Source organism: Plectropomus leopardus, chromosome 6, assembly GCF_008729295.1.
Source record: "Plectropomus leopardus isolate mb chromosome 6, YSFRI_Pleo_2.0, whole genome shotgun sequence".
In the NCBI taxonomy this organism is placed as follows: Eukaryota; Metazoa; Chordata; class Actinopteri; order Perciformes; family Serranidae; genus Plectropomus; species Plectropomus leopardus.
Genome location: NC_056468.1, coordinates 29,707,901 through 29,721,640, shown reverse-complemented (window position 1 = coordinate 29,721,640; position 13,740 = coordinate 29,707,901). Strand labels below are relative to the sequence as shown.

The 13,740-nt window shown below is 41.7% G+C and overlaps 1 protein-coding gene across 2 annotated transcripts in view; it reads right to left on the bottom strand.

The window, feature by feature from the left end:
- The window catches only part of LOC121945063 (neurogenic locus notch homolog protein 1-like), a 60,374-nt gene that overhangs the window by 19,871 nt on the left and 26,763 nt on the right, over nt 1-13,740 (bottom strand). For both annotated transcript variants that reach the window (XM_042489069.1, XM_042489070.1), the window contains exons 9-19: nt 13,542-13,655; nt 8,867-8,980; nt 8,174-8,407; nt 7,976-8,086; nt 5,175-5,367; nt 4,493-4,638; nt 4,223-4,336; nt 3,363-3,482; nt 1,999-2,151; nt 1,645-1,873; nt 423-624 (exon numbers count right to left, since the gene is read on the bottom strand). In XM_042489069.1, the coding sequence (XP_042345003.1) occupies nt 423-624; nt 1,645-1,873; nt 1,999-2,151; nt 3,363-3,482; nt 4,223-4,336; nt 4,493-4,638; nt 5,175-5,367; nt 7,976-8,086; nt 8,174-8,407; nt 8,867-8,980; nt 13,542-13,655 (1,730 nt within the window). The remainder of the gene's footprint in view (nt 1-422; nt 625-1,644; nt 1,874-1,998; nt 2,152-3,362; nt 3,483-4,222; nt 4,337-4,492; nt 4,639-5,174; nt 5,368-7,975; nt 8,087-8,173; nt 8,408-8,866; nt 8,981-13,541; nt 13,656-13,740) is intronic.

Genomic DNA, 13,740 nt, shown 5'->3' with positions numbered 1-13,740 from the left:
GTACGCTCGTTTGTAGCTGAAATAAACACACAAGCACAACACAACAGGCTACAAGAGCTGGTTTAATCCAAAAAAAGACACAACTACTCCTGCAGATGGATTATCTCAAGGTTTGATTATGTTCTCACCACAACAAACTGGATCGATCTGTATCAGAGTTTGATTGTAATCAGACTTTCTCCTCAATAAGGTCTCGGTGCAGTTTTTTTAGTTCGCACCCGAGTTCAACTGCGGTGTAATACCTGCCCAAGTAAAGCACCAAGGGCTAAATGCTCAAGGGATCAATTCTCCTGAAACCTTTTACATATTTTTTCCTTTTTTACCAATGCATCTAGGCATCTTTTGACCTGAAAATCACCAAATCAAAGTACACTAGTGCACTTTGTAACACTTGATACGAGAGCCCCTCTCGGTCCTCTTACCTGGCAGTTGAGTCCGGTGTATCCATGCGGGCAGGCGCACTTGTAGGTGCCGTAGCTGTCCTGGCAGGTGGCTCCATTCAGACAGGGTTTGGAGTCACACTCGTTGATGTCATGCTGGCAGTAGCTGCCAGTGAAGCCCGGCGGGCACAGACACGTGAAGGTGTTGATGCCGTCCACACAGGTGCCGCCATTAAAACAAGAACTACAGACAAAACAAAACAAAAAAAAAATTTTTGCATGAAGCTTAAATAAATGAGATGTGAATTATTCTGCAGCTTTTTAGGAAGAAGGTAGTAAATCAATAAAACTCTCATTATCTGAAGCTGCAGGTATTTCATATCTGATTTGTTCACAGAAAGTTAACAAAGAACAAATACTTTTTCCAGAAATGCCCTGCTTCATTTAACTTCCACCTGAGAGCTGCATTGATAATGTTTAGGGAAACCCGTTGATAGATTTTAACAAACGACTCTGCAGTAAGCAGCTCGTTGAGGATACAGGCTTCTTAACCCTTTGAAATCTGGATTGACATCTTTTTGACAAGTATTTAAACCTTTGGACCCAGAGCATTGGTTTGATTATTTTAAAAAAACAGATAATGAGCAACTTGACAAAAAATGTCTTGCAATTAACAAGAAATTAGTATATTAAGAAATTCATTTTTTTAAAAGCTATGAAACAAATATCAGGACAAATACACCTATAATAACCAAAAATAAATGTTTAAAATCATTTTACATAATTATCATAATTCTAAGCATTTTTCAGGTCTTTTCTGTTTGTTTGTTTGTTTTGTTTTACTTTCCCCTTATTTATTTATTTTTTGTTAATTAAATGCTAATTTTCTTGTTCCATTTATTAATTTTTATAGATATTTTTTAAGTTGCTCATTGCCTTCTTCCGATGTTTTTGAAAGAAATAAAGCCAATTTGCCCAGGTTTCAAAGGGGTAACCCACTGTTTAAGGGACAGCTGCAAGAGCACAGCTGTTTGAAGCAGCTTTGTGCATCAATACTTCACCAGAGGGGGCAGTAGTGGACAAGAAAATGAGGTTAAAAAATGGATAAAAGTGAACCTGTTGATCTGAGCAGATGCCCTCAGTCACCAATCTGTGTAAATACACATCGTGACCAATGATCACTGAACTGTCTTCCCTCCTAAAATAAAGCTGAGTGGTTTAGATGTGACACTCTATGACACTTTGTAGTGTGTGACCTGCGTACCTCTCCGTGCAGTCAGGTGTGTTGTTTTCACAGTGGATCCCACTGAAGCCGGCCGGGCAGGTGCAGGTGTAGCCGTTGACGCAGTCGGTGCAGTTGGCTCCGTTCTTGCACGGGTTGCTCTCGCACTCGTTGATGTCCTCTTCACACTTTGTGCCCCGGAAACCCGGCAGGCAGGTGCACAGGAAGCCGTTCACCTCGTCCTTACAGAGGCCTCCGTTGCTGCAGGGGTCTGTGGGAGGAGCGATGATGGATAACAGCTCAGTGAATGTGTTTTGAGGTTTTTGATAAATGCAATGACTTTAAAGTAGATCCAATAACCAAAAGAAGCAGAGAGACGGTGAGTGGAGGACGTACTGGGCTTGCAGTCATCTATATTGCTTTCGCAGTTGCGTCCTGTGAAGCCCGGTTTGCAGGCGCAGATATAACTGCCCAAAGTGTTCTGGCACGTTGCTCCGTTGCGGCAGGGATTTTTCACACACTCTTTGATATCCACCTCACATGTTTGGTCTTGGAGGGGCGGAAAGAGGAAAAGAAGGTAAAATGATGATGGCATGAGACAATAACAATGTGGGCGACAGGATGAGATAAGACTACTCTTAGTTAATTCCCAAGAGGGAGAATTATTGCAAATGTATAAATCATGCATGTACTACTATCATAATTATTATTGTTTATGTATTTTTTATTTTTATTTTGTTATAACTTTTGTTCTTAATTCAGTTCAGTTTCAGTTAGTTTCCAGGGTGTTTGCTGTTTATTTGTAGTTCAGTTTTTATTAGTTTCAGTATATGATTATCTATAATATAATATAGGGGGTATTTGTCAGGTGGCAGAGTAAAGAAACTCAGATGTATATTATAACACAAACATAACATTTTGTGGAGACACATTTAAACTCATGTAAATGTCTCAGTCTCTCTAAACATGCACCGATGCTTCTTTATGCTTGTTGTGTTGACAGTTTTGACCAAATGTACAAAGACTAAAACTTGCGACATTTCCTGTATATATTTTTTATTTTAATTTGTTTTGTAAGTTCACTGTATCTTTTCAGTGCATTTCTTTTTACATTTTATTTGAGTTTTGTCATGACTTTGAGTTTTGTTATATATTTATATGAAGTTGTCATTCAAATATATTTTATTGTTTCTTTTGTATCTCTTTATTATTCTATTCTATTTTTTCTATTTGTTATTTTCTGGAGCTAACCCCAAAAGCATTACACTGAATGTTACTGTGTATAACTGTGCATGTGATAAATCAACATGGTTTTCTTATTAGCATTTGATATAAATATACATGGGAAAAGTACAAATCCTCTGGATGGAAGTATCATTTATAGTATTTAGTATTACATTTATGGCATTATGTTTGTGCTACAGTATTTATTTATATCACTTTCTTCATATTTTACTTAATGCTATATTTTGTCCTTTATTTTAACTTGCTTATATCCTTATATCTAGTCCATCTTTTTTTTTCTACTTGTGTGATTTTATTATAATTATTATTAATTTTGTACCTCCTAAAATTGCATTGTTGGAGGGCGTCTGTGACCCAAGTTTTTTAAATGGCAGCGACCGCTCTTGCAATTGTTGCTCATTTGACAATAAATAACTCTGAAAGTCCAAAACTTAAGACTGGTTGACTTGTCTAAAGTTTGAACCCCCATGTAAACATCAGGGAAATTAGTCCTTGAAAACATCCCTAATGTTCACCTTGCCATCCTTCAGGACAGATGCAGGAGAAGGTTTGATAATCCTCCGACTCCTGACACACTCCTCCGTTCTTGCAGGGTTTGGCGCTGCAGGGCGCCATCAAGGTTTCACAGTTCTCTCCTGTAACAAACAAACAAAAGAGAACACACACCTTGAATTCAAATTAATGACATTTGCAGGGTGTTAAAACATTAACTTCCACTGTGTGTTATCACGTAGGAGTCATGAACTTGGAGATAACCCAACCCAAATGGACACAGAATCATCTTTCAATCAGTACTATCAGAAGATTTTAGCCAGGTTCTGTCAGTGTTGGAGGCCTGCGCAGACATTTCCCTATCTGTTTCCATAACACGCGGCTCGTACAGGAAGCCGACTCCAGTTTCCGCCCATTGTGAAGCCATTTGCTGCTTTGTGAGACAGGAAGCAGGCAAACAGGAAATGTGTCAAGCACCCCGTTCCCACCCCGGCACATGCAAAGCCCTTTTATTATTCAAAGTGCTGTGGATTTTTCCGAAAAGACGACTCGACAAATACAAGAAAATTTGCCCTTAGCCTTTCCATCATTATCTGTTCTGTCAAATAATACGTGAGATGAGATGAAAATATTTTCCAGCTCTCTTATCAGGCGTGCTCGCGTCTCACAGAGGAGCAGAGAAAGTCAGAGGTTCGCTGTCTTTAGGGCTCTGAGGAAGTCTTGCTGTTGAACTTTACTCGACAGTAAATTCATCCGCTGCACGTTTTTCCTCTTCGCCCAAACCCGTACAGGCCATGGAAATTGTCCTTTACACGGCGAGGAAATGCCAGAACACCAGGCCATGACATGGGTGTATCAAATATTTTCAGTAATATTTTCATACCCGTGTAAGGCAGAATGCAGTTGCACTTGTAGCCATCGACGTCGTCAATGCACGTCCCCTGGTTGAGGCACGGGTTGGAGGCACATTCGTTGATGTTGGTCTGGCAGTTTGGTCCTGCAGTCAGATTGAACGATATACATTTCAGTTTATGTTGAAGGTCAACAGTCAAGTGGTGCGGAAGTAAGTGTGGTTTATATGACACACTATACAAGCTAATACATCAACACACACTCATTTACACACACTCATCCACAGAACACAAATACTGACCGGTGAAGCCCATGCGACAGGTGCAGACGTATCCGCTGGTCATGTCCTTGCAGGTGCCTCCATTCATACACGGGTTGGATTCACACTCGTTGTTGTTGATGTCGCAGTTTTTGCCGCTCCAGCCAGAATCACACAGACATTTATAGCTGAAGGAGAGAAAACGTGAGAAAATCTCAGTTATAAATCTAAATCGGCTGCTGATTTGAAAGATATTTTTAGAGCTGCCCCTTAAAAGTCTCAGATCCTTAGTGGACTGAGATCACTTTAAGTCGAGCAGTTGTTTGTTTTCTGTGTTGTGTATTTCTGGGGATGTGTTGGTCCCCAGAATTTGTTGGGGAGTGAGTGCTCTTAACTTCCATGCTATTCTTTGGTGCACGGAGTTGCAGACATGCAGGTCGTGGCACAGAGGGGGAGAGATCTTCTGCATGAAAGTGGTGAATTTACAGCTCACAGCAACTTCATTCGACACAGTCTCTGACTTTTGTTTGATATCTAGTGTCTGCAAAAATGTTTACTATATTACGTGAATACAGCTTTCAAACTAAACATACCGCTGAGCCCGTTCAAACCTTAGAAATTTTGAAATGAAGTATTACAAAAGCCCAATCCAAATCGACAGGCATAATTCTGGATAATTCAGTGTATTTTTGCATTGTCTTGGTACATTTGTAGAGTGCCTCACCCGTTGATCTTGTCCTCACAGTGGCCGTGGATGCAGGGATTGCTGAGGCACTCGTTGACCTGGGAGAAGCAGGTGGCGTCATGGTAACCCTCTGGACACACGCAGGTGAAGCCGTTGATGCCGTCGATGCAGGTGCCGCCGTTGTGGCAGGGGTTGATGGCACACTCGTCAATGTTGATGTTACACATAGTGCCTGAGAGAAAGGACAGGACACTTTGTTATGTTTTTTAGAGTCTTAACGCAATAGTTCTCCAAGGGGGTCTTGAGGGTTAAAGTCCCCCCAAAAAAACTTTTTCAAAGTTTTATTCCTGTGTCCCGTGTTAAATGACCAATTATCTCTCATTATGTGCCAAATATATGTTTAGGAGTATTTTTTCATCAAAATTCCTATCTTTTCTCCTTCTGTAAAACCAGGTAAAACAGTTTCAAATGTTTAATGACCATTTGGAGGACGCACTTGATAACTGAGAAATATGGAGAGCGATAGGAGAAGATGTGCGTATGGATATCGGTGGGCAAAACCTTTGTTTTCATTTCCAAAAATGATGTGGCTGAGGTCTAATTCAGTCATCTCTCCCTCGTCCTTCTCCTGATCTAACGGTAAGGGAGGTGTATGTGGAGCCAACAGTCCATTTTAACTCCTTATAGCGCTAACCTCTAAGCCCGCCCACTTTTGAGCAGTCAAATCAAATGCAAGGGATTCGATCTTGTCGATTTGGACATGCTGCACACATGGTTAGCTTAAGATTATAGAATCTGACGTTAAAGATAGCATAAGACTCTCTACGATTCAGTCATTTAGTTAATTTTACTGAATCCATGAGCACCAAAGAAGACGCAAAAGAGATGCAAAAAAAGAGGCTTAAATAAACAATTTAATTGCATTTTCCATATTTTTAGAGCAACAGTTTTGTGTGAAAGGAAATAGAAGCCTGTCCAAAATATAAGCCTGTTGATTTAAGTGGTTTAAGCAAATAATAGCGCGGGCTACTAACTATAGTCAGTTTTGACGCTAAGTTAAAGGACAGATTTAAAAGCTGTTGAATTATTCCTTTTAATCACATGATCACAACACGTATTCACTGGTGAACTACATTAAAGTGATGCACTTTGAAAAAACCGAAATCATTTCTGTGACACCTGTCATCAGCATTTTACAAAGTATTATTTTAAATACACAACGGCAGCTCACACAGCAACACACAAAGCGGCCGCACAATGAAGTCTATATCTCAGTGCAGCGATGTATCAATTTCCAGAAACATGAGGGGTTTTAAGTCCCCCTTTGTCGGCCACTTGAAGCGTTGACGCCATTCAGCCTGGTGCCACGCATAACATAAAGGCAGCCCATTTAGCTTTAAAGCAGGGACCGGCTTCCGAGCTTTTAAAAGCTCAACTTTCAGGAATCTTTCAGGGAATCTTTTCTCCTGCTCAAATCCCAGGTGACCGTGTGTGCCAGAGTGTGTGTGTGTGTCCTCTCTTTGTGCCGGGAGGGCAGCTTGCGGTGTCCTAACAGCAGCAGGCTGGGGACAGGGTGGAGCTGGAAAGTGACACCGGTTGAGCCTCAGAGGAGCGTGCACGCTCGCTCGCCATCTGTCACCCTCCCACCCATCAAGACCCTCCGTCCATACGTTGCGTCCTCCAAATCTGCACCTTAAACACTGGTTTTTGTTCACTGGTTACCTGAGACAGCAGCCACGTTTAACTTGTCAAGAGTTACCTTTAAAGTTGCATAGAGCCTTTCTATATATTGAGAGTCTGCGATGACTCAATCGGTAGAGAGAAATGCCACCTTGACTTCCACTAACAGGCATAAATTTCCCTAAATCTTAGGAGAAAGCATGAAAATAATTAACTTGGCTATAAAGTGCTCAAGGCTCCTCTTTTGTTTTACTTTATTCTATCAATTTATGAATATATGTTGAAAGGATTGTACTACTGGAAGCATTTGTTATTAATTATTTCTCCAAATTATTTTGTTTTCTTAGCCCCTACTGCTTGTTCAAGGCTGCACTATCACGCCGTAATTCTGCCCATCTGGAACAATCGTGGAATGAGGAGACAAACTGTCCCACCTTTTAGCCGGCAGCAGAGGTACTAACAGCGCAGAGTCGTCATCTGTGTAAAAGGGACAGTCAGCAGGATGGGATGATTGTGATGTTTTGATAACATGTTATGTGTGGGACTCACTGATGGGAGATTTAATAAGCAAAATTTAATCTGCAAACTGTGGAGAACATGCAAGGCGGCGTAAAAAAATGGACTTCGCAGGGGCCCTATGGCCTGATCTTTGTATAAATTAGCTTTGGCAATAATAAAACATTAACACTCATGTCAATAATCATTGCCTGATCTCTGATTTGATTTAAGAGATACCAAATAAAAATCTTTTTTATTTAAGATTCGGGTATTTTTTGCCTTGTTTTCATCCTTATTTGACAGGACAGCTTTAGCGTAAAAGGGGGAGAGATTGACTGACATGCAGCAAAAGGCTGCGAGTTGGTATCAAACCTGCGGCTGCTGCAGAAAGAACACAGCGTTTGTACATCCGGCGCCAGCTCTAGTTTTTTTTCTCTTCATTGCTACTCAACACATACTTATCTTTTTTAGAGATGTCTGAAATAGTTTCTGATATTTGTTGGCATGTGCATGTGTGTGAGGGACTGTTTATATTGGTCTCTCTTGCTAATGTACATTTAAATGGTCACGTTTCATGAAAAAGTTACAAGCCGAATGTTTGTCCTTTTCTTTCAATTCCCAACTTCCTGCTCCGACAGGAAGCAGTGTAAATTTCTGCTTACCCGTGTATCCTGGCTCACAAGCGCACTCGTAGCCATTGATCTTGTCGATGCAGGTCCCGTAGTCACAGGCATTACTCTTGCAGTCGTCAATGTTAATTTCACAGTTGATTCCTGGCAGAAAAATTGTGTTCAGTAACCACAAATGTCAAAATTAAAAAAAATTGTTATATTTGAGTCTCAGTTTTGTGTGGCGGTTACCGGTGGTGCCTTTGGGGCAGCTGCAGATGTAGGCGTTCTCTCGGTCCTGGCAGGTCCCTCCGTTCCTGCACGGCTGGCTCAGACACTCGTTGATGTTGGTCTCACACAGCCGGCCGGTGTATCCAGGGTTGCAGTGGCAGCTGAAGGAGGCCAGGCCGTCGATGCAGGTGCCGTAGTGGCACGGGTCAGAGTAACACTCGTTGATGTCCGTCTCACAGTGTCTCCCAGAGTAACCTGGAAAAGACATTTTACCTGAATGCTCTGAGATAACATTATATTCTCTCTTTTCCTTGAGAAAGTGAAGTGGTGAATTCAGAGCTCACAGCAGCTAAATACAACAGTCTCTGGCTTTTGTTTGATATCTCGTGTCGGATTAAAAAAACTGTTGCACATTTTCGGTCTGTCGTTAGCGAGTTAGCTTGTTTACTATATCACATGAATGCCACTGTCAAACTGAACGTCCTGCTGAGCCATTTAATGCTTCATATGAAAAATAAATAAATAAAAGGGAATCGTCAAATGTTCACATTGAACAGCTAAATCTGATTCGACTGGCGTAATTCTGAGTCGGGTATAGCCCTAGTATTTATCTAGTTTGTTCTATTTCTGCAGTTTCAAACTTTCCACTTCCTATTTGGAGCCCCTTGAAAGCGTCTACTTGTTTCATTTAAGCTTTTGTTAAAACTTGTATACCTTCAGTGCACTCGCAGGTGTACTTGTTGGGTCCGTCTGTGCATTTGGCGCCATTTTTGCACGGCGTGCTGGCACACTCGTCGATGTCTATCTGGCAAAGGTTCCCAGTGAAGCCTGAAAACAACAAGAGGGTGTTACTGTGTGCATGCAGGAGTGTGTGTGTGTGTGTGTGTGTGTGTGTGTGTGTGTGTGTGTGTGTGTGTGTGTGTGTGTGTGCAGACATTGCTACTGTGTTCTCACCATTTCAAACCCACTCATAATCCTGAGCCCTTACTCTCAGAGCTCCCAACGAATCAGAAATCTGCATGTTAATTAACAACTGCGCAACACTACAAACTCTCTATTTTCCCTTTCACTTCTTTTCAGCGCGACTCCAAAAGGAGACGAGGTTGGGGGGGGGATTTGTTCAAAGAGGGGGGAGGGAGAAATGAGGGAAGAATGAAAGTTGGAAGGCCTCCTGACCAAGGGTTGAGAGACAAAGAAGAGCCTGTCTGCTCAACGCAACGCCAAACTGAGCCCGTTGCCTCTTTTGTCCCCCAAAAACTTTTCCATCACAATGCGCATTCTCCTGTCTTGCTTTCACCCCTTCTCCGCCGCCCCCCTCCACTCTCCGCCCGCCTCTAAAAAGAGCCAGCTTGACCTTTGACCCCCCACTATTCAAGCTCCTTGTCATTCAAACTCAACCAGCAGGCTTTCTCCTTTTTTCCAGAGTTATTCTCAGATATTTTTCTTCTCGTCTCCCCTCTGTCACATGATGGTACAGTCCAGGGACTAGTAGGATGTTGTCTGATGAAGAGATAAAGTCTCCCCCTCCTCTTCCTCCTCCTCCTCCACCACAGGAACACACAGGTGGTTTAAGCTAAAAAGACAGACTCAGTTGCAGCTAATCCGGTGAGGAAATATTTGCGCGGCTGATTTCTCCCAGCGGACTTTGCTGGAAACATTCACTGAAGACTGACATACATGTGTGTTTTCAGTTACATATGTTCAGTGTGTCCTTACATACAAGCCGCAGTTAAAAGTATCAGAGGCCCAGAAAAAGAAAAAGTATAAAACAATTATAATGTACCACTTTCTAATAAGGCATAAAGTGTCTCATAAATCAGAACCACTGGCTTTATGAATGGATAATAAATTATTTACTAAAACATTTTAGATCAGTTAAGATCTAAAAATCTAAAAAAAAAATCTAAAAAATCTTTAAGATATTATTAACAGAAAATTTGGGTTGCCAGGCCTGGAAAGATTAATGAATGAACTATTAATGATTAGATACATTTATAATAGAGTTATAACCATGAAAAAAGCCAAGGTACTACACTATAACTTTATAATCAGGAACTGTTAATAAAGGGTTTATGGGTAATCATTACTTAATAGTAAATACACAACTGACTAATGATTTAGAAATCAGAAATCAGTTAGAAAATATAATTAAGAACAAATCTGAAGGGAGATGGGTTGTGAGAAATCCTGTTTGCTGTTTTTTATTATGCAGTTAAAATGTTAATAATCATTAATACATGTTAAATAGACACATAAAAAACACATAGAATTAGTAAAAAAAATATTTTGGTCCACTTTTGAGTTACCAAATCAGTCAATGTATGTTCTGCAATCTGGCAACCCAAAAAGTTTATTTTATTAATGGCCTAATACCATAGACAATTTAAACCGCCCCAAAAAAACACTTTGCCACAGTGACATCAACAATTGGTTTGCTGGCTCAAGTGTTGAAGCTTTGAGTTCAGCATTTTGGTCGTCACCTTATTTGGATGAGAGCTGTGGAGGAGCGAGGGCTGGATCTGACTCACAGACTGTAGCGACGCCTCGCAGACAGCCTGTTACTGTTAAGTGACCCCGCCCTGAAGTTTGCATAACTTTAAGTTTTAATAAAAATTTCTACAAAAATTCACCCTCCATAGAGCTGTCACAGGTGTTGAAGCTAGTTTTAGAGACCAAAACCACTTACTGTACCAGACTGTAAACATGTTTATATCTGCGAAAAGTTTTAACATGGAGGTCTACAGGGATTGACTCTGTCTTGGAGTGGTTATTTATTTTTCAGCCCCAGACTTTGCCGCTTGCTTAAAACTGATCTATGAAGCGCTAATAAAAAGCAGTATAACTCAGGTTTTTGGTTTCACAGAAAGCATATCAGCTTTCTCTTTCTCCGAGGATATTTTCTAACTTAAGTGTTTGTCTTTCCAATTTTTATATATATATACTGATGAGCCATTGGTTACGATGTAGAAACATTTTATTTAGGGTGACTGTCTTGTGAAGTGATGCAAAACTAAACTGCATCAGTAATGACTAGGGCTGCACAGTTAATTGAAATGTTATATTCCAGGTGTAAGGAAACACGCTTGTTTGAAGGCAGCAAAAATCAAATAATCAATTTTACATTTTTCTCAGTGAAAATGAAATGTGAAAATGCATATGTTATTTTAGCATATTGTGCAGCTGTAGAAATGACCTGTTTTTTTTTTTTATTTCAGTGTGTTTTTATGTAAAAATAAAGAATCAAGCCTGAGACAACATACGTTTTTTTTGGCACAACACGGCCAGCGCAGCCCCAAAAAAGGAATACAAACCACACAAAATCAAACAAAGCAGACAACATCATGGGGAAGAAACGTAAATAATTAAAAAGTAGAAGATCAGCTGTTTGCACACTGAGAGGAAAAAACAAAACCAGTCTCCTCTTCTGTAAGCGACACTGCCAGTTTCCAGCAAGAGGCCGGAAAAAAACTCTGCTGTACAAACTGAGTGCTTCTTTGCCAAGATGCAAAAGTTACGTTTCTCCACAGTTCACTTACAGTGCCCCGTGAAAGAAATCCTGCAGATGCACGCATATGCACACACACACAAAAGCTAAAGCTCAAATGTAAGCACACACACACATCATGCACCTCAGCAGCCAAAGAGGGATTTATCCGCAGACTGCTGGAATCAGACATTTCAATGGCTCTCAGTGGGGTTTCCATGGCTATTCCATGTACAGAAATAATAAGAGGGGACCCTCGCCTCAGGCCTGGCTCGCAACGGGGACAAATTTACATCTCAAGCAGGGCGGTTAAGACCCCTACCCCTTTCTCTACCCCTCCCTTCCTGCTTCGGCATAACGGTCTGCGCGTCTCACCCCCTCCTCCCAAAACAACACTTTCACCGCCACTTTGTGCCGCTTCCTCACATAACCCTCTCTCACTGTCACACGGGGTTTTCTTTTTGGCGTTAAGCTCTTGTGTTCACTCTTGTACCCCCTCTATCAATTCTAAAGCTTCCTTGTTGGTATGTCTCTCGTTCTTTCTTTCTTTCCTCCTTCCTTTCTTTTTCCTCTCAACAGGAGGAACCCTGCCTCTCTCCACCCAGGCCGCCTTTGATCCACCCGACTCAGAGCTTCTCTATTTTCCTCCCCAAAAAGAAAGAAAAAAAATTCACTTCCACCTCAATGATCCCGATGAAAGAATGCAAAACACAAAAACACGTTTGGGGAGTTTTGAAGATCGTTCCTTTGCTTTCTTCTCTTCTCTCTATCCAACATTCAATAGCTGCACTCCTTCACTCGTGAACAAAACATCAATACCTCCTGTTCAAATAGTCTAACTCCAATGGCATCTCTGCAAAAACAACTAAGCTGTCCTCAAAATAGACCGAACCTCATAATGCCACTAGGCGCAGGTGTTATCATGATATAACTTGTTGCTCCTACCCGCATGTTTGCACTATTGTACCTTATATTGTACATTTGTGTTTTTCTAAGGTGTATTTTTTGTGTTTGTATGTACCTTTGATGTGTTTGAGTGAAGCTAAAGACATATTGAGGTGGACAATAAAGAAGGGCTGCCCCGTGAAAGTTGGAGGCTCCCATCATCGGTCAGAGACCCACAGTCATCCTCAGATACTGCGTTCACAAAAATGAGAGGTCACGCTGACCTTGACCTTTGAGCGCCAAAATCTAATCAGCCCATCCTTGAGTCTACTCGAATGTTTGTGCTAAATTTGAAGAAATTCCCTCAAGGTGACAGATGGACGAACGGACAACCTGTGAAAACAATGCCTCCGTCCACGGCTGCACGGAGACATAAAAAACTACAGGTCTCACAGTGCAGAAGTCCTATTTTCAGTAAAGAGAGAAACATGAATTCAGAAGGTGTACGATTCTCGCCGGTCGGCGGTGCGGGTAAATATACCGTACACCCGGTAAAATTTCAGGAAGGTGTTGAGGTATGAAAAAATAGATACCACTCAAGCGTCTTTGCCACCACAACACACAAAACGTCATCTTAAAGCAGCAACTCTGGCAGCTATTATCAGTTCTTCTCCCTCGGTTCCAGTCGCAATATTAAGATCCACGAGTTTCTGCTCACTCATCAGACTTTGTAAAACTTGTTTCAAAAGTTCAAGCTTCCCGAAGCCTTTCCCTATAGATTTTTTTTCCTCTCCCTCTCCTCCTCGACTGCTGCGTTCGTTCGGGCTACCCGGGCCTGTGTAAGCCTGCCTCAGGGCTGGGATTAGTGCCTGTCCAGAAAAGGTGTTTGTGTGTGTTTGTGTTTGAGTGAAAGAGAGAGAGAGCGAGGCGGCGAGAGAGAGATCGACCTCTGTGCCCCCTGGCCCCACGCCTCCCCCCCTCTCCTCCTCCCCCTCCTCTGCAGCAGTACGGCAGCCTCACCTGTGGGGCACTGGCAGTGGTAGGCGTTGATCTTATCGATACACTTGCCGTTGTTCAGGCAGGGGCCGATGGCGCACTCGTCCGTATCGATCTCGCAGAACTCCCCCTCGTAACCTGGCCAATTAGCGAGGGAGGACCAGGAGGGAGATGGATTGGTTAGACAGAGACTCACAGAGAGGCATTTTCACACTGCTGTTAT